The 19,385-nt window shown below is 41.2% G+C and overlaps 1 protein-coding gene across 2 annotated transcripts in view; it reads left to right on the top strand.

Moving 5' to 3' along the window:
- Positions 1–19,385, top strand: part of Armh3 (armadillo like helical domain containing 3) — a 200,793-nt gene that overhangs the window by 62,153 nt on the left and 119,255 nt on the right. For both annotated transcript variants that reach the window (XM_048439101.3, XM_085694012.2), the window contains 3 exons: positions 3,101–3,166; positions 8,778–8,847; positions 9,887–9,947. In XM_048439101.3, the coding sequence (XP_048295058.1) occupies positions 3,101–3,166; positions 8,778–8,847; positions 9,887–9,947 (197 nt within the window). The remainder of the gene's footprint in view (positions 1–3,100; positions 3,167–8,777; positions 8,848–9,886; positions 9,948–19,385) is intronic.

The following is a 19,385-nucleotide window of genomic DNA, read 5'->3' on the forward strand; positions in this document are numbered from 1 at the left end:
TGTTCTCATTATCTGGCACACATATGGACTCAATTAGCATTAGATGAATTACTAGTGAACTTTGAGGTGCTGGGAAATTAGCCTTTGGTAGAGTGCTTACCTAGCATTTATGAAGCCCTGGCTTTGATTCCCAATACCACATAAAAACATCCTGGCATGGCACAGCACTCTGGAGGTGGAGCCAGGAAGATTAGCATTTCAAGGCTTTCCTTGACTATAATAGTGAGTTTGAGGCCAGCCTAGGAATACATGAGACTCTATTTCAAACAAAACTAAACAAAACTGATGTAGTAACTATGATAGTTGAGAATAGGATGGATGGTTCTGGCTGGTTCTTCAGACATCCCCCTTTTTTAAAGACGGAGGGTCTGTTATAGTCCAGGCTGCCCTTGAACTTCCTATGTAGTTATAGATAACCTTGAACTTCTTATTCCTCTGAGTAGAATTACAGGCACACTGTGTCCCACCATGCCTGGTTTTATGTAGTGCTGGGACTGAACCCAGGACTTTATGCATACTACAGAGGAGTGTACTGAGCTACACCCACCTGTGTTTTGGTCCCTAGCAATTCTAACCAAGAGATTTAAAGCTTTCTAAGAAGCCAGTCTTTTCCCTTCAGAGCTGCCCGTGTTGTGTCTTTTGTGTTTAGTAAGTTTTAAAAGGAGCTAAAGTATTCTGGGGCTATAGGAGTACAAGAAAAATAGAGGAGAATGGTTACATTTTGTTGGTGAACTAGAATTGGTGCAAGAAGAGGTGTGTATGAGTTACTTTTCTCATTTTTGTGGTCTAATTCCAGATAAGTAGAATTTACATGTGGGCGAGATTGTTCAGCTTAATGCCCTTCTACCGAGCCTGATGACATGAGTTTGATCCCTCAGATCCATGTGGTAGAAGAAGAGAGCTCACTGACTCTTGCAAACTGTTCTCTGACCTCCACATGCATACTCTGGTGGATGTGTGTGCTCACACGCGCACACACACATACATACACACACATGTGCGCGCACACATGTGCACAGACATACATGCACGCGCACATACACACACACACACACACACACACACAATGTGATTTTAAAAAAGGAACTTGAGGCTTTATTTTGGCTCCTAGTCTGAGATGACCTAGTCCACCACAGCAGAGCAGACATGCCTGTGGGGGCCTGCACAGCCTTTTCAGGACCCTGGTTAGGAAGCAGAAATTGGTGTCTATCAATTAGGCTTTCTCTTTTTTCTCCTCTTGTTCATGTTGAGTCCTTAGCCCATGGGATAGTAGCAGACATATTTAGGGTGAGTCTTCAGTTCCTTAGTGTAACCTCTTGGAGGACACCCTTGTAGACATACACGGAGGATGGCTCATCAGTGATTTGAAAGCCAGTCAGCTAGTCAGAAGATTAGCTATGGAAAGGTCACTCTTTGTGAGAAGGCCCTTTTGCCTGGCTTAGCTAGTGGTGACTCCCAAAGATGGTGGAACTTGAGCTAGATTAGAGCTAAATTTATAACTTCTGCCTCTCCCGTCAGAACTCCTTTCCCTCGTTTGTTTTGTAAGGCAGCAGCCAAGGTAGTCCATAGGGTGCAGTGGTCTCTCACACATTCACTTCTGCATTCTTGTGGGAAGATGAGCTATTCTCACAAGGCTAGGGGAGCTGGTGCTAGAAGAACTGCCTATTAGCAGTGGGCCTCCTATAACTGCTTTTCACAAACATTCAAAGAAAATCCTTAAAGGAGTTGTTCTTCACAAATTGTAACAGTCTCTGTAATTGGAGTCTGTAGGCATGTCAGATCTCAGGAAGGTGTTGGGAGAGGGCCAGGGGATACTTATTTCCAATCTACTGTGAGAAGAGTTGATTTTTCCACCAGTCTTTAGAAGACAGGGAGAGATGGGGTCTTGTCTGCTTCAGTGCTGCCAGCATAGCAGTTATTTCCTGCTGCGCTGAGCTCACTCCCAGCAGAGCACAGGCCTCCTCATTCCTGGAGCCGCATGTGGCGTCTGCACATGCATCCTCTGCCCCTGTGAGAGCCTCCAAGCTGTCACAGCACAGCTGACTCCTTGGGCAGATGGGAAGGAAGTGAGACTAGGAAAACAGATTCCTCTCATCATTTTGTCTCAAGCCCATGGATTTTAATATTTTATTGTATTAAATTTTCTCAGAGATCTTCAATCCACTAAAGACATACTGGGAAATTTTACTCAATTTCATGGCTTAAGTAAGGGGTTGATGTAAAGGCTCTAGGCTTATTACATTAGCTCTCCAGTGGATCCTGAAAGTAGTTTATAAAGGTCCAAGGATTTGGACTGAGAATGTAATTCAATTGGCCAAATACTTGCTTAGCATGACCAAATCTGGGGTTCAGTTTCTTCCTTTGCATAAACTGGTATGCCTATAATCTCAGCACTCAGAAGCAGAGGTAAAGACAGGAAGATTAGAGGCTATTCTTAGCTTCATAGGGAGTTGGAGGCCAGCCTAGGCTAGAGACCTTGTTTTGGGTTGGCGGGGAGAAAAGAGGAAGGATTTTGTATGATAGATTACAAATGCATCCATTCATGTCTGCCTGCTTACTTGTCTGCTTTCCTTTATTCCCACCTTCCTTTGTCTCTCCCTTTTTACTTCTTGTCTCTCCCTTCTGCTCCACTTCCATACCATTTTTCCTTTTGTCTTTTAAATTTTTTATTTGTTTATGTGTGTATGTATGCATATATGTGTACCTGTGCATCTAGCCTTGCATATAGAGGTCAGAGAACAGTTTTTGTGGATTACAAATACATGTGTTGTAGGGATCACTTTCCACCATATGGGTTACAAGGATCAAACTCAGTTATAAAGTTTGGTGGCAGATGTCTTTATCCACTGCGTATCTCACCAGTTCCTTTCCTTCTGTCTTTCTTGTTCTCTCTCTATTGGATTTCTGTCTTTTCACAGGGTCTCATGCAGCCTAGATTGAGATTAAACTGGCTATATATATAGTTCAGGATGACCTTAAATTTCTGATCCTCCTGTCTCCACTCCCAAGTGCTGAGTAGTACAGGCATGTACCGCCATGCCCAGCTGAGCTTCCTGAACACAGTTCTCAGTCTCAGTTGTTCTTTTTCTGTTTTTATTAGGATCAGTATGCCAACGCGTTTTTACATGATGACAACATGAATTTTCGAGTAAACTTACACAGAATGGTAAGTGTGACTTATTTTTACTTCTTATTTTTAATGGAAAAGTTTTTGTGTGTTGGCTGAGTTAGTATGAATCTTAAGAACAAACATAGCTGGATAATTGTGCCTAAAGGGCTCAGGTCACAATTGCTTTTCTGCAGATCCATGTCTGTCCCTGGTTTTTATTTATTTATTTATTTATTTATTTATTTATTTATTTATTTATTTATTTCTGTCATTGAGCTGTTTCTTGCTCATCTGAGGGTAGAAAAATCCAAACTAGCTGGACAGTAGTGGTGCCTTTAATCCCAGCATTCGGGAGGTAGAGGCTGATGGATCTATAAGTTTGAGGCTAGCCTGAATTACAGAGTTGAGTTCCAGGATGGTTGGGGCTACACAGAGAAACTTTGTTTCTAAAAACCACCCCCCCCCAAAAAAAAGGAGAAAAGAAAAAAAAGAGACAAAGAAAAATTTACAACCAAATATCTGCTATAGTAATACTGGAGTATATAACAACATAGATTTTTTAGAACATATCCAAGTCTAATCCTTTTCTTTTCAAAGGGTAGTATTTATTTAATTTTTCATTATTTTTAAAAATTACATTTAGTGTATGTGTGCATGTATGTGCACATGTGTGACTCTCTGCCTCTATATGTGGCACAGTGCAAGTTTTGACATTAGAGAACAGTCTGCAGGAGTGGAGTTAATCCTCTCCCTGTATCACATGGGTCCCAGAACTTGAACTTAGGTTGTCAGGCTTGGTAGCAAGTGCCTTAAACTGCTGAGCCATCTTTATAAGCCATGCTCCCTGTCAACACTGAGTCTTTTGTAACCTAGACTAACCTCAACCACACTGTGTAGCCTAAGGTGGTCTTGAACTCCTGATTCTCCTGCTTTCAGCTCCTTCATGCTAGAATTACAGGTGTCCACCTCCATGTCCAGCTATATAGTATGGTTTTTATTAAATAAGACAATGGCCTGCTTTAATTTATTCATGTGAGAGGTGGAGAAAATGGAATTTGGAAGATAAAGATAAAGCTGGAAGTGTATTAAAAAGTATTACAGCATGGTTTAGATTTGAACCTTAGTCTCCTCTCTCACAACTGCTATAGTTGCTGACTGTTTAGCAGCTACCATCCTCTCCTTCTCTCTCTCTCTCTCTCTCTCTCTCTCTCTCTCTCTCTCTTTTGGGTGGTGGGGGGGAACAGGGTCTTGTAGTTTTAGAGCCTGTCCTGGAACTAGCTCTTGTAGACCAGACAGGCACCGAACTCACAGAGATCCTCCTGCCTCTGCCTTCCAAGTGCTGGTATTAAAGGCATGCACCACCACTACCTGGTTCTCTCCTTCTCTTTTTATTTATTTAGTTTTTACTTTTAAAATTTATCTTATGTGTATGGGTGTTTTGCTTACATGTATGTCTGTATATCACTTATGTGCCTAGTACCTGAAGGCCAGAAGACGATGTCAGATCCCCAGGAACTGGAGTTACAGATAGTTGTAAACTGCCATGTGGGTGCTGGGAATTTAACCAGGTCCTCTGGGAGAGCAACCAGTGCTCTCAACTGCTGAGCCATTTCTCCAGACTAATCAGAAGTTTGTCTCCCACCTGTCAGTTTCCAAATAAGCACTCACACAAGCTTAATATTACTTATAGGTGCTTGGCCAATGGTTCAGGCTTATTACCAACTAGTTTGCATTTAAATTAACCCATTTCTATTAATCTAAGTATTGCCACATGGCTGGGGGATTCCCAGTCTGCTGGCATGTTGTTCCTTGGGTGACTGGATGGTATCTCTCAGACTCTGCCTTTCTTCTCCTATATCTCTGCTTGGATTTCCCACCTGGCTCTATCCTGCCTTGCCATATGCCAAACACACTTCATCTATCAGCCAATGAGAGCAACACATTTTCATCGCATACAGAAATATACCCCACAGCATTTCCCCTTTTCTGTCTAATCTAAAATGAAGGTTTTAACTTTAACATAGTAAAATTATATATGAGAAAACAGTTATCAAGCAAGAATTACAGTTACAATATTTAGTCTATATGTATTTGACAAAATTCAATGCTCCATTATCTATCCTATCTTTGTGAATCTAAAGTTTCATATCTAATTTGTCTTTTATTATAACTAAGGAAAACTATAAAACTCCATCAAAGACCCCAGAAGGATATAATATTACCTGAGTAAATAAGAAGTGCACTACAAGCAACTTCCAAAACTCTAGAAGGCAGAGATAACTGACTGCCTGGACAGTCACCCAAAGTTCTTCTGTAACATTGGGGCATCTATCTTCCGCCTACAGGCCTAGAGTGTCTGGCAGACTTTTCAGTGAAGCAGGAAATTTGAAGGACTGTCTCACCTATTTTGGCAAAGTTCATCAGTTGCTTTCCTATGTGTCCTGCAGAATGTCTGGTAGTTCCTTTTGTGAAGCAGGAACCCTGAACGACCATTCTTCCTTGTTTTGGCAAAATTTAGCAGTCGCTTTTCTGTGGGTCCTGCATGTCCAGTTCATACAGCATACTGTCAAACAGTCCAGGCAAGAGCAGTTTCTTGCCCAAATGGCTGGTCTTGCTATGTTGTAAGCAAGCTCCATAATGAGTTTCTTTGATTCACATCACTGTCTTTGAAGTAACTGGTGCTGCCAGGAGCATATATGTCTCATTGCTGAGAAAAATCTAAGTTCTTAAAACATTTTAAATGTCATATTCTCTAGGTCTTTGAAGTGTTTAAAGATTACCTATCTAATTGAAATATATCTTTGTATACCTAAAAAATCTAATATGGCTGTAAGTTTGACAATTATATATGACTATTAATTTGTATTTTTAACTATACATTACATTTTTAAGTTATCTTCATAAACATAATAGCTTAAACAAGAGTAGAAATACACATACAGTATAACAAAATTGACTTTAAATTTGTATCAATAAACAAAATCCATATCAATGTAAATTATTTTGAGATTAATAGTTGTCTTTTTATCCTATATTCCCCTAAATATAACAAATATCACTAACCCACAAAATAATCAAATACTATCCATATCCCCCAACTCTTGGGAATGTTGACATTGTTTTCTTCAAACTGCTTCTTGCTGTCTATGAATGAAGTATCTTTAGGATCCCTGAGAAAATCTGAGATAATGGCCAAGTCCTGGTAAGACCATCTATAACCTTTGTAGATAGATATCACCTGTCAAAGTTCAGGATGTCCCCCCGATCAAAACTGTTCCATCTTAAGCTAGAACAAATCCGTAGCCTCTTGTTTCCTGTGGAAACAAAAGCAAAACTGCTTCTCCAAAGCAATCATCTTTTAACTTCTATTTTACAGATATATTTTTAAATTTTTGTTTTAAAGTTAAGGTACTTTAAAAATATTTAGGTTGGTATATTTTTCCAGTTTCTCTTTCAGTCAGTCTCATGTCTCCCAGCGGCTGTCTCTTGCCCATCAGCCATCCAAAAATTCAAAATCAACACAATAACCTACAGGATCCAGACTCCCTGTGTATTTCCCATCTCTAGGTGGCTTTTTTAAAAATTATTTTATATCTCTCTTTAAAGACTTACTATAATGCCTGATGGTGGTGTGCACACCTTTAATCCCAGCACTCAGGAGGCATAGGCAGGTGGATCTCTGTGAGTTTGAGGCCAGACTGGTCTACAGAGTAAGTTCCAGGACTGGCTGGGAAAAAAAAGCTGTAGAGAATCTCTCAAAACAAAAACAAAAACAAAAACAAAAACAAAACAAAAAACAAAAAACAAATAGACTTTATTATATTTTTAAAAACTATTTATTTCTTTCTATTATCTGTCACTACCCTTTTATTTCTTTCATAAGCCTATACACATTGTAAAACACACTAGAACCTGTTTAGAGGTTTTTCCATATAGACCTCTTTTACTGTGTATCTTTTAGCCTTTTGACCTTTAAACTGCTAAGCAATGTGGCCCTCTGTTCTCAGCTTTGACAACTGTCTCTGCCTGCTTCTTGGTTTGTGAAAGTCTATCTTAAAGCCCATAGCCCAATCAAAGGTTCTTGACCAAGAACTGCATTAAACCTTTCCTAGAGCCCTAGAATACTGATGCTTGCACTGTGGCAGGCGTTTTTACTTAGTTTTTGTTCCTACTTAATGTATTAGCTGCTCAAGGGCTCACTCACTGTTCTGCAGAAACTCTTAAAGGAGCTGTTTGCTTTTTTTTTTTTAAAGCTTTCTTAGGCCCTATGGAAATTTGAGAGCCTCATGTTGGTACACCGTTTGTAACCAGAGATTTCTCTCCCACTTAACAGTTTCTAAATAACCACTCAGAGGCTTACTATTATTTACAGATGCTTGGCTGATGGCTCAGGCTTATTATTAACTAGCTCTTACATTTAAGTTAATCCATTTCTATTAATCTGATTATTACAATGTGGTTGCAGTATGCTAGTATGTTGTTCCTTGGGTGACTGGATAGCTTTTCTCAGATTCCTCCCTTCTCCTGTATCTCTGCTTGGATTTCCCATCTAGTTCTATCCTGCCTTGCCATAGGCCAAAGCAGCTTTATTTATCAACCAATGAGAACAACACATTATCACAGTGTCAAAAAGACATCCCACAGTGCCAGGCCCAACTTCCTCTTATGTGTGTGTGCAGGTACATTGTGTGCACCTAGTCCTCAGAGGAGAACCTTAGGTACTGTTCCGTAGGTACTGTTTTTGAGATAGGTCTTTCATTGGTTTGGAGCTTGCCAAATAGGCTAGGCTGGCTAGCTAGGGAATCCAAGAAATCTGCCTGGCTCTGACACCCCTACCCTTCGGGTTTCACATGAATGCCACTGTGCCTGGTTTTTGTGTGACTTCTGGGGGTAGAACTTGGACTGCTTTTACCAGCTGAAGCATCTTCCCAGCCGTTCCTCTTCTTTTCCTTAATTGTATTCATTACTATAGAAGAGTACCAGTGTGCCATCCTTGTTGTTTAAAAAATGCAAGTAACATTTGTCCTGTTGTAGGTGCACCATACCTTTTAGGACAAACTATTTATTTGTCTTGCTGGAAACTATTTTTGTTTATTTATTGGTTTTATGAAACAGGGTTTCTCTGTTTAGCCCTGACTGTCCTGGAACTCACTCTCTGTTGACCAGGCTGGCCTTGAACTTAAGAGATCCACCTGCCTCTGTCTCCTGAGTGCTGGGATCAAAGGCATACACCAGCATGCCTGTTTTTTTTTTAATTTACTTATTCTCATTTTTTTTTTTTTGCATTGGTGTTTTGCCTGCATGTATGTCTGTGTGAGGGTACCAGATCCCCTGGAACTGGAGTTATAAAGAGTTGTAAGCTGACATGTGGGTGATGGGAAGTGAACTTGGATCCTTTGGAAGAGCAACCAGTGCTCATAAGTGCTGAGCCATCTCTCCAGCCTCTGTAAATTGTATTTTGGTCACAGGCCTTCATTGATCACTCAGAAGTACTTCCCTGTCCTTCCCCTGCTTACCCCTGCCAGTAGAAAGAGTAAGACAAGATAGACTCTGAGAGAGTAAATCTCTGAAGTAGAGATTGTATTTGTATGAGAAACATGTTAAACCACTGTATTTCAGTTCAAGTGTCTGGTAAATCTCTTCCTTTTCTCTTTGTGTGTTTTTGAAGCCTATGAGACACAGGAAGAAGGCGGCTGACAAGAACCTTCCTTGCCGTCCCTTGGTGTGTGCAGTCCTGGGTGAGTTTCATTAGAAGGGCAGCTTTCTGAGGCATTGGTATCTTTTCATGATTAAGGTTTTGGATGATGTGCCTCTTTCTCAGCATAGTTACATACAAAGTTTTATTTATTGTATATACTGTAAATCAACCCTAATGGCTAGAGTGCACAGTGAAAGGATGCTGCTGCTCGGGGAGGGAGGAAAGAAAGAAAGAAAAGACTTTTCTGAGACAAAAATGAGTATGTTTTACTTGTCACCAAGATTTCAAATTCTTACTTCTCTTTAATGGGCTCCAATGATATGTCAGGCCAGAAGGTTTAAAATTTGAGATTCAGACATGGAAAACTTCCCTTGAGTAAATATAGTTGAGCTGGGGCTTACAGGGCTGTATCTTGGGTCCTTCTGGCTATCCACAAATATGCATTTTTCCTAGAGGACTTAGTGAGACTCTGCATCTCATTTTCACTTGGGTGTTCAGCTTTGGTTCCTGAATCGCCCTAGTTGAGAATCAGTGGTGAAGACTAGATAGATAACACGCTCCACTGCCTAAGAGTCTCACAGACCCTTTCAGTCAGTGTCTGTCAAACAGCGTGATTGTGAGCTGGGGTGGATTGAGGGCTTTAGAGCTGAGTCTCTGCTCCACCATTTCGTCTTTACTTGCTTCGTTGCTCTAGTCTCAGACTTCCCTCTAGCGTTTATGTTTAGGCTATGGAATGAGATATGTGTCCAATGAAATTTCCCTTGTATCTAAATTTACTGGCAGGTCCATCTAGAAACAGGAGAGTGAGATGTTCAGCTGTAAACTTACAAGAGAAGGAGCCTTTCTGCTGAAACTTAGTGTATGAAGCATTTTACTTGTTAATTTCAAAAAGGCAAATGTTAAAATGTGGCATAGAAAGTAAATTGGATTCATGCAGATAGATATTGACAGGGGAGGTCACTCAGCGTTAAGGTGGGGATGCCATTCATTGTGAGGAGTGTTGAGAAGCCACCCCCAGCTCAAAGGTAAGAAGCGAGTCTCCTTGTGATTGATGTTATTTTTCTCCATTCTCTGTTTAGACCTCATGGTGGAGTTCATTGTAACGCACATGATGAAGGAGTTCCCTATGGATCTTTATGTGTAAGTGCCAGGGTCCTTTCTATGTGTGCAGATTTATTGTAAAGAGTCAAGTGATAGAAAATTTATGATCTGTTTTACTTCAAGAGCAGCAGGTCTGAGAGATGTCTCAGTGGTTAAGAATGCATACTGCCCTTCCAGAGAACTTGAGTTCAGTTCCCAGCATCCATATGATATGGCTCGTAATACCCGAGTTGGAGGCTTTCTGACACCCCTAACTTCTGTGAGAACTCATACTCGTGTGCTTATACATACACGTGATTGAACAGAAAACATGTCATGTTGTTTGTTTTGTTTTGTTTTGCAAGACAGGGTTTCTCTGTGTTAATAGTCCTAGCTGTCCTGAGACTAGCTCTTGTAGACCAGGCTGGCCTGGAACTCACAGAGATCTGCCTGCCTCTGCCTCTTGAATGCTAGGATTAAAAGCATGCGCCACTACCGCCTGGTGTATAAAACACATATTTTAAGAAAGAAAATCAAGGGCTGGAGAGATGGCTCAGTGGTTAAGAGCACTGGCTGCTCTTCCAGTGGTCCTGAGTTCAATTCCCAGCAACCACATGGTGGCTCACAACCATCTGTAATGAGATCTGGCGCCCTCTTCTGGTGTGCGGGCATACATGGAGGCAGAATGTTGTATACATAATAAATAAATAAATAAAACAAAAAAAATTAAAAAGAAAGAAAATCAAGGGGCTGAAGAGATGTCTTTGTGGGTAAGGAGCACTGGTTGTTCTTCTAGAGGATACAAGTTCAGTTCCCAATACTCACATGCATCTCACAACTGCCTGTAACTCCCAATTCCAGGAATGTGATACCCTCACAGCAACATATAAAGTTAAATAGATTTTTTTTAAAAAAGAATCTTTTAAAAAGGAAACAAAGGAAACATTTGAATGTGAAGAAATATCAAGAATCATTGTTAGTCTTTAGAAGGGGAAAAGTATAAATTATTATTTGGGTTCTTCATATCTCTTCATTATTTATTTATTTATTTATTTATTTATTCATTTTGTTTTTTGAGAAAGGGTTTCTCTTTGTAGCTCTGGCTGTCCTGGAACTCACAGAATCTCCCTGCCTCTGCCTCCAGGATGCTGGGATCAAAGGTGTGCTCTGCTGCCCCCAGGCTCATTATCACTTTAAGGTCCTTGCATGGATATCTGGAGAGATGACTGGAAGTAGACCACAGGAGTCTCTGTTACATTCTAAAGATACATAAGCCTGGCATGTCGTGTCATTTTCTCACAGATACTTAGAGGGTAGGTAGAGGTCAAGAGAGACCTTTTGATTCGTTCTTAGCACATATAGTCTTGATAACCTAGACCCCGACTAGGGAGCAGATTATGTCTCCAGGGACCAGGCTGAACTCTTAAAGGAGATCCGACTGTGTATCACAGTTGTTTACTTGAGGACATGAGAGGCTACTGAAAGTCAATTTTCATGAAGTTTAGATAGGCCATTTAATTTTCTATTTTCCCTGCTGTTTTCTTTTTTCAGTTTTTTTCAACTTTTGAACAACTATGCCACATTAATGTCATTCCAGATGTGCCTACTTTTCTCTCTCTCTCTCTCTCTCTCTCTCTCTCTCTCTCTCTCTCTCTTTGTTTTGTTTTGTTTTTCAAGACAGGGTTTCTCTGTGTAGCTTTGGAGCCTGTCCTGGAATTTGCTCTATAGACCAGGCTGGTCTCAAACTCAGAGATCTGCCTGTCTCTACCTCCTCATGCTGGGATTAAAGGCCTGCGCCACCACTGTGCAGAAGGACAACAAATTCAAGGTCATTCTTAGCTACTTAGCATTTTGAGGCAAAGCTGAGGTATTTGAGCTCTTGCACACACACACACACACACACACACACACACACTCTCCCACTGCTCACTCAAGTTAAGTCTGATAACAGAATTAATACCTTTCTTTTTCCTTCTGACAGTGCTGTTGGTATGCTAATTTGGCAAACTTTATCCCAGTGTCAGGGATGTAGATAAGTACAGGACTTTACACAGACCAGACCACCAGCTTTTCAGATTGCTTACAGACTATGTATGTCTTGGTTTCCTGGGTTTAGTGTAATAATATAAAATTTACCTTTTTATTAAGTTATAATTTGCCATATTTTGGGGTGTTTAGAAGTCTGATGCCTGACTTTAATTCAAAGACCAATAAAACTACTTTCCAAACTACTTAGCAGATGAATTTCTGCTTATTTTAGATAGAGTTTGTGTAAAGAAGTTTCTGTCCTGCCCAGCCTAACAGCCATTCAGCCCCAAATAAACATATAGAGGCTTATATTAACTATAAACTGTTAGGCCATTTGTTCAGGCTTATTACTAAATAGTTCTTATGACTTAAATTCACCCATAATTCTTGTCCGTGTTTAGCCATGTGGCTTGATACCTTTTGTCCATGTGGCATTCTTATCTTGCTTCCTCTGTATATGGCTGGTGACTGACTCTCTGCCTTTCCTCTTTCCAGAATTCTCCTAGTCTGGTGCTTTGCCTATACTTAGTGCCTGGCTACTGGCCAATCAGCATTTTATTAAACCAATACGAGTGACGAATCTTTACAGTGTACAAGAGCATTATCCCAAGGCACACTAGTGCCTTAGGGATTAAATATGTTTTTGCTATAAACTTTCTGACTCGCTTTTTTTTTCTTTCCTCCTTTATTTGTTTTTTATTTTGTTTATTATAATTATTGTTTTGTTTTCATGAGATGGAGTTTTACTATATAACTCCGGCTGTCCTGAAACTACTCACTGTGTAAATCTGACTGTCTTTGTACTCGCAGAGATCCGCCTGCCTCTTCCTCCAAGTGCTGGGATTTAAGGCATGGGCCACAATACCCAGTTCTATTTATTATTTTTCTTTATGCTCATCATCTTGTGTGTATTTGTGTATACATGTGCTACATCAGGATAGAGGACAAATTGGCAGAGTTGGTTGGCTCCTTCCACCGTATAGGTCCCTGGAATTGAACCCAGGTTGTCAGGCTTGGTGGCAAGTGCCTTAACCTCTGAGCCATCTCTCTAGCCCCCTGCTGTATAATTAACTTGGGTTGTTGTTTTGAGACAGGGTCTTGTTTAGTTCAAGATAACCTGGAACTTGCTATGCAAACAAGGCTAGTCTCAAACTTAGAATCCTTCTGCTTCAGCCTTTAAGTACTGGGATAACAGGTTTGTATCACCACTTCTAGATATGTCCTAAGTTAAAATATACTCTTTAGCTGGGCTGTGGTAGTGCACACTTTAAATCCCAGCACTCAGGAGGCAGACACAGGTGGATTTCTGTGAGTTTGAGTCCAGCCTGGTCTACAGAGTGAGTTCCAGGGCAAGCCAGAGCTACACAAAGAAACCCTGTCTCGAAAACCAAAAAATTCTGTGTATGTGTGTGTGTGTGTGTTAGAGAGAGAGAGAGAGAGAGAGAGAGAGAGAGAGAGAGAGAGAGAGAGAGAAATATACTATTTACTTTGTGTTATAAATCAATGTAATTTTAATTTCTCATAACTAAGGAAACGGAGGCTTAGTGCTTTTTTCAGGGTTATTATTAGACTATCCTTTATACTTGTGGATCCAGTTTTTTCTCCATCTTGTTTGTTTTTAAGATGAATCTCATGTAGCCCAGGATGGCCTTGAGCCCCATGTCAATAAGAATGACTTTAACTTCTTATCCTCCTGCTTCTGTCTCCTAAGTACTGTGATTGCAAGTGCGCTCCATCATACTAGACCAAAACCTTTTTCTTTTTCTTTTTCTTTGGGTAGCTCAGCAAGTCACTCTGTAGACCAGGCTAACCTCAAAAGCAGAGATCCACCTGCCTCTGCCTTTCCAGAGCTGAGACTAAAGGTGTGTGCCACCAGACCAGGCTCCAAAGTTTTTACTGTAAATCTTGGGCTGTCACTGTCCTTCATATATGTATTATCTATTAGTGTACCAAAAGTACTCCAGAACCTAGTAGTTTAAGATTAATATTCATAATTTCACAGTTTCTGTAGTTTAGCAGTCTATGAAAAGTTCAACTGGATATTTTTAGCATAAGACCTCTCATGGGTCTACAGTTATTTATTTTTGACTGATTCTCATATATCCCAGGCTGGCATTTTCTGTGGAGCTGAGGATGACCTTGAGCTTCTGATTCCTTTAGCTTCCATTTGCTGACTGCTAGGATTATAAGTGTGTGCTACCAGGTTTGGTTTTATGTGGTGCTGGGCATGAGCCCAGGGCTTTGTGCGTACAGGCAAGCCCTCTACCAATTGAACACATCTTCTGCCCTGACCTGGAACTTGCTAGATAGCCTGTATGTCTCAGTTTGCCTCAGGTGTATTAGGCTCAGAAGGCTGTGGAAAAAAGTGTTAGTTGGGACTGAAGGCCAGTGAGGTTCTTCTGGGGTTGGAGAACTTGCTTCCATGTTGACTTAATAGTTACTGGTGGGCCTTGCTTATTTGTTTCTAAATTATTGTGTGTGTGTGTGTGTGTTTGTGTGTTGTGTGTGTTGTATGTGTGTATAAGTGTGTAGTCAGAGGACAATTTGCAGCATTCAGTTCTTTCCTTCTACCATGTGGATCCTAAGGGATCAGACTTAGGTTCTTGTGCTTGGTGACAGGCATCTTTGCCTGCTGAGCCATCTTGGCGGCACAAACCTCACCTCTTCACCTGGATCTCTATAGGTTGTTGGGTATGGAAGTTAACTTTCTTTAAAGCAAATAATTCAACAGAGAAAGGAATGTAGAGCTCCAGAGGGAAGGTGCAGCATCTCTTATAATTGAATATCAAGTATTCTGCGTTTCTTTTGGTTACATTGATATAATATGGGAAGAATTTTGCAAGAGTGCTATTGTTTGATTGTGTTTCTTTCAAATCATATTTTGGAAGCTCTATTGTAGCCACTTGTGGGGAATTGTGGCCTAATGAGAGGTATCTAGATCATAAGGGCACCTCCTGAGTGGATCAGAGTCACCTGAAAAAGGACTAGAGGTTGTGAGTTTATTGCATCTTCTCTTCCTCCCTTCCTCCCTGCCTTCAGCCCTTTGTGTATGTTTGTGTATACAGCTGTGTACAAGCTTATTATCCTTGTTTCTTCTGTCTTCCGTTATGAATGATGCATAGAAGATTCTCCCTTCCTAGATGCTAGCACCTTGATAGTATACTTTCCAAGAAACAAATTTCCCTATAACTTATTTCATCTGCAACAGAGAATGTGAGTTCTAGGAGGCTAGGATTGCCAGGAATCAGGTTTCAAATGGTACCACAGTTGCTTGGCTAGTGAGCTGCATAAGCAAGATTCAGCCTCATTTCTCATGATCTCAAGGTTATACTCTCAGCAATTTTTTTTGTGATAAAGAACAAAGGAAAGATATATATATATATATATATATATATATATAGAGAGAGAGAGAGAGAGACAGAGAGACAGAGAGACAGAGACAGACAGACAGACAGAGATAGAGAGACCATGTTGGCAGGACCTCAGGGGAGGTTCCATCTGACATAGTCCATAAAGAAACCTTATAAGTTTTCTGTATGTGGATGAGAAGGGAAAGGGGATCAGGTAGTAGATCATCTTGAATCTTTCTGGATTTTAGTAGTTTCAAAATATATTGTGTTTGGAGAATAGAATATAATTCTGGAAGCTTAGAGAATAGTATATAGAGGAAGGGTAAGACTAGAGAGAAAGATTTTATGAGAGAACATAGACGGTGGAAGAGTTAAAGGTGGGAATAGCTTCATTAGGATTGCATGTTTACAACTGTAGAGTTAAAAGTATGCATCTGTCCACCCAATCCTTTACCTGACTTACTGTGGATGTTCTGTACCCACCCTAACCTGTAGTCCCTTACTTAGTGTGGACCCCACCACTAACTTTGTCCAGAACGTTTCTGTATTGTTTTCTTTTCCACTTGCTCTGAGGCTGACTGTTCTGAGGGTGTGAAGATGGTGCAGATGAAGAGAAGGCCGGGCAGAAGGTCCCAGCCTCAGGCTGGATTCACTTTCTCCAAGCCGGTGCCCATGGATATGTTCCAGATTTTCCTTCCCTCTACTTCCATTTCCTTTTCCAGTTTTGGTATTTGGAGCGTCAAGTCCTTTTTAGGTGAACTTATCTGCTCCCAGCTGGGCAGCAGGCCAGGTGCTGCTCTCCCTTCTCATTATGTGCAGCCTCTCGGCAGCACGTAGCACAGAAAGGGACTGAAAGCAAAATGAATTCCTGCCATTTCAGATAAGTCTATAATGCTCATGGTGAAGTATGAGAAAGTATGGAGTACAGAAAGACTTAGCACCCAGAGCCAGAATCTGGGTCAGAAGTGAGACAGTTTCTTTTCTGTCTGAGTGCTGTAGGAACAGCAGTGGCAGGAAAGGTGTCTCCAAGGAGAAAGGAGTCTTGCCGGAGGCGCAAGCAGAGGAACCTCCAAGCCTAACATTCATTTCTGTTCTTCTTGATTCTGGTTGCCATTCTTGTAGTTACCACGGAGTTTGAGACTGAGGAGAGATGAATTCAGGAAAATAAACCTTCTTAACTCACTCTTATGTGGAAAACTTAAGCCCAACCCATTTCTTTTTTGAGACAGGGCCTACAAAAGATGCAGTAGAAAGGGAAAGTTAGGAGAAGGCAGGGCTGTCTTTTCTTAGACTAGGAACCACTATGTGCATGCGAGAAACAACCCAAGAAGCAGTAAATTTGGAATCTTTTGCCAGTATGTATTTTTAAGGATGTAACAGTTGTTAAATTTGTTTTTGTTTCTTTTCTTTTTTAGACAGTCTTGCAACGTAACCCAGGCTGGCCTCAAACTGTCCAGCCTCCTGCCTCAGTTTCCTGAGTGTTGGGATCATAAACGTTTTACCCTCTTTGGCACATGGCACTTGTTAAAATTATCTTAATACTTGGTAACTATCTGAGTCATTGTGAGCTCAAGGCTAACAGTGTACTTGTTAGGTGCCTGTGAGACAGCAAGAGAGCCTTTTAGGAGTGCTGTATATAGTCTTCAAGTGAGGGGCACAAATTCGGGCTGTAAGAAGTATCTCAGCACTGCTCTGTAGTGTCTACAGTAGTGAGGGTGTATGCTTATCCAGGTTAGCTCATATGAGAGGTACTAGCATACAGTCATGACCATGGTGCATCTGAGTGGTCGTTTGCAGGCAGCACCCAGCCATCCTTGTTGGCTGCAGCAGCACCAGCAGCTGTGAACTAATCACTCAATTCTATGAAGGTATTTATAGGTTTTATAGATTGGCTAAGGCAAATCATGGCTCAAATGAGGCTATTATTTAACAGATTTTTGCAGAATATTTGTTTAACTAGGCAAAGATGTGTTGTATTTGTTTATACTGCATTTGTTTAACCATGTACAGATGTTAAATTTGCATTAATTAAATTAACCTGGGCTCACAGAGGTGGGTTTAGCAAGTAGTTAGCAAGAGGTAGCATGAAGGAGCTTAACATGGGTTTTGTAGTTGGGGCGGTGTGGAAGGAGAGAGGCTTCCTGGGTGGCAATAAAGGGAGAGAGTTAGCCAGTTGCTTCTCTAACTCTCTGAGCTCGCAGGTGTTCACCCTAGCCTTTGAATCTTGAGTTTTATTAGAACAATAGAGATTTGGCCAAAGCTCCCTAAAGGGCTAGCTAAAGTGGCAGCAACAGACTCACTGGGGAAGCAGAACCCCCCAGGCTGGGCTGCTAGCAGTGTAAAGCACATCCTCTGAAGGTGAGACAGCAGCAGATGGCACCACATAAATGAGACCGTGTTACCATTTCTAAAAATAAGGAAATGAAGCCAGGCAGTGGTGGTGAGACAGAGGCAGGAGGATCTTTGTGAGTTCAAGGCCAGCCTGGTCTCACAAGCCCCCAAACAAGTCAAACCAAAACAACAACAAAAAATAAAAACCAACAAAGAAAATGATTTGGAAACTGGAAGAATGGTTTATTTGGAATTTGTATCACTTGGTAGTTAGTCTCAGTACAGGTTAGATTTTTTTGTGGTAACAAGTTTTTTAAATTTGTTGATGTATATGCTGATGTGTTACTTTATATTTCTCTGCTAAATATATGTGGGTATGTATGTATTGTGGTGAAATGAAAATCAGCAGACAATTTTAGGGAGTTGCTTCTACCTTGTTGAGGCAGAATCTCTCGTTTCTATTGTACTGTGTACTTCAGGCCTACTGGCTCACAAGGATCTGGATAATTCTGTCTTTACCCCATAGCAGCTGGCTGTAGGAGTGTTGGGATTACAGATGTGCGGCATTGCTGGCTGTAGGAGTGTTGGGATTACAGATGTGCGGCATTGCTGGCTGTAGGAGTCTTGGGATCACAGATGTGCGGCATTGCTGGCTGTGGGAGTGTTGGGATTACAGATGTGCAGCTTTGCTGGCTGTAGGAGTGTTGGGATTACAGATGTGTGGCATTGCTTTCATGCTTTCTTTTCATGGTTCAGGGATAGACCTCAGGTTACCAGGCCTGCTTGGAAAGTGCTTATACTGCTGAGCTGTCTCACTGCCCAGAAATTTTGTTGTTTTGAGACTGAAGTCTTGCAGTATAGCTTTGGATGGCCTAATAGTTTCTTTTTAAAATATTTATTTTATGTGTGTGTGTGCATGCTTCACCTGCATGTATTTTCATGTACTTCCCAAGAAGGCCAGAAGAGGGTATTGGACCCCTTGGAACTAGAGTTATTGACGTGGTTGCTGGGAATTGAACCTGAATCCTCTGGAAGAGCAGCCAGCGCGCTTAGCTGCTGAAACATCTCTCCTGTCCCACGCCTCATATTTTCTATGTAGTCCTTGTTGGCCTTGTTCTCTTGTCAGTCCTCCTTCGGGCTGGGATTACCAGCATGTGCCACCACACCTGCTTTAAATTCAGTTTACATTTTAAGTAAACATACGTTAGTGTTGCCTTTAGTGTGCTGTTAGGCACTTTAATTCCTCTCGCTGGGTCTCTTTGGCTCTTACCTCTCAGGAGTTTGGTAGTGTTCTGTTTCTTTCCACTGTCACCGGAGACCCCAGGGAATAGAGACCCTTAGTTCAGTTTATTCAGTGTTGTCCTCTTTAAGCCCTTGCTGCCTTTTAATCCACAACTGTTCTACCAGCACTGCAGCTCCCTAAGAGACAGCCATTGTGACCTGGAGCATGAGTGTGGACTCCCCTAAGAGACAGCCATTGTGACCTGGAGCATGAGTGTGGACTCCCCTAAGAGACAGCCATTGTGTCCTGGAGCATGAGTGTGGACTCCCCTAAGAGACAGCCATAGTGACTCAGTAGCCAGCTGTGTCGTGTGGTGGCTTTTGAAACAGTGTTCTTCAAAGGGTTGCTGGGAATCTAAAGGAGATGCTAGGTGCTTCTTGCAATGGATGAGGTCACCTCTAGAGCAGAGGAGTGGAGTGCAGAAAGTTAGGAGTTCTGCACTGAAACAAAATCAATTTTGAGATTTCCAGAAACATCTGGGGTAGAATGTGGCCCTTCCCAAGGTTC

This window comes from Myodes glareolus, chromosome 7 (genome assembly GCF_982192425.1).
Source record: "Myodes glareolus chromosome 7, mMyoGla1.1, whole genome shotgun sequence".
NCBI lineage: Eukaryota > Metazoa > Chordata > Mammalia > Rodentia > Cricetidae > Myodes > Myodes glareolus.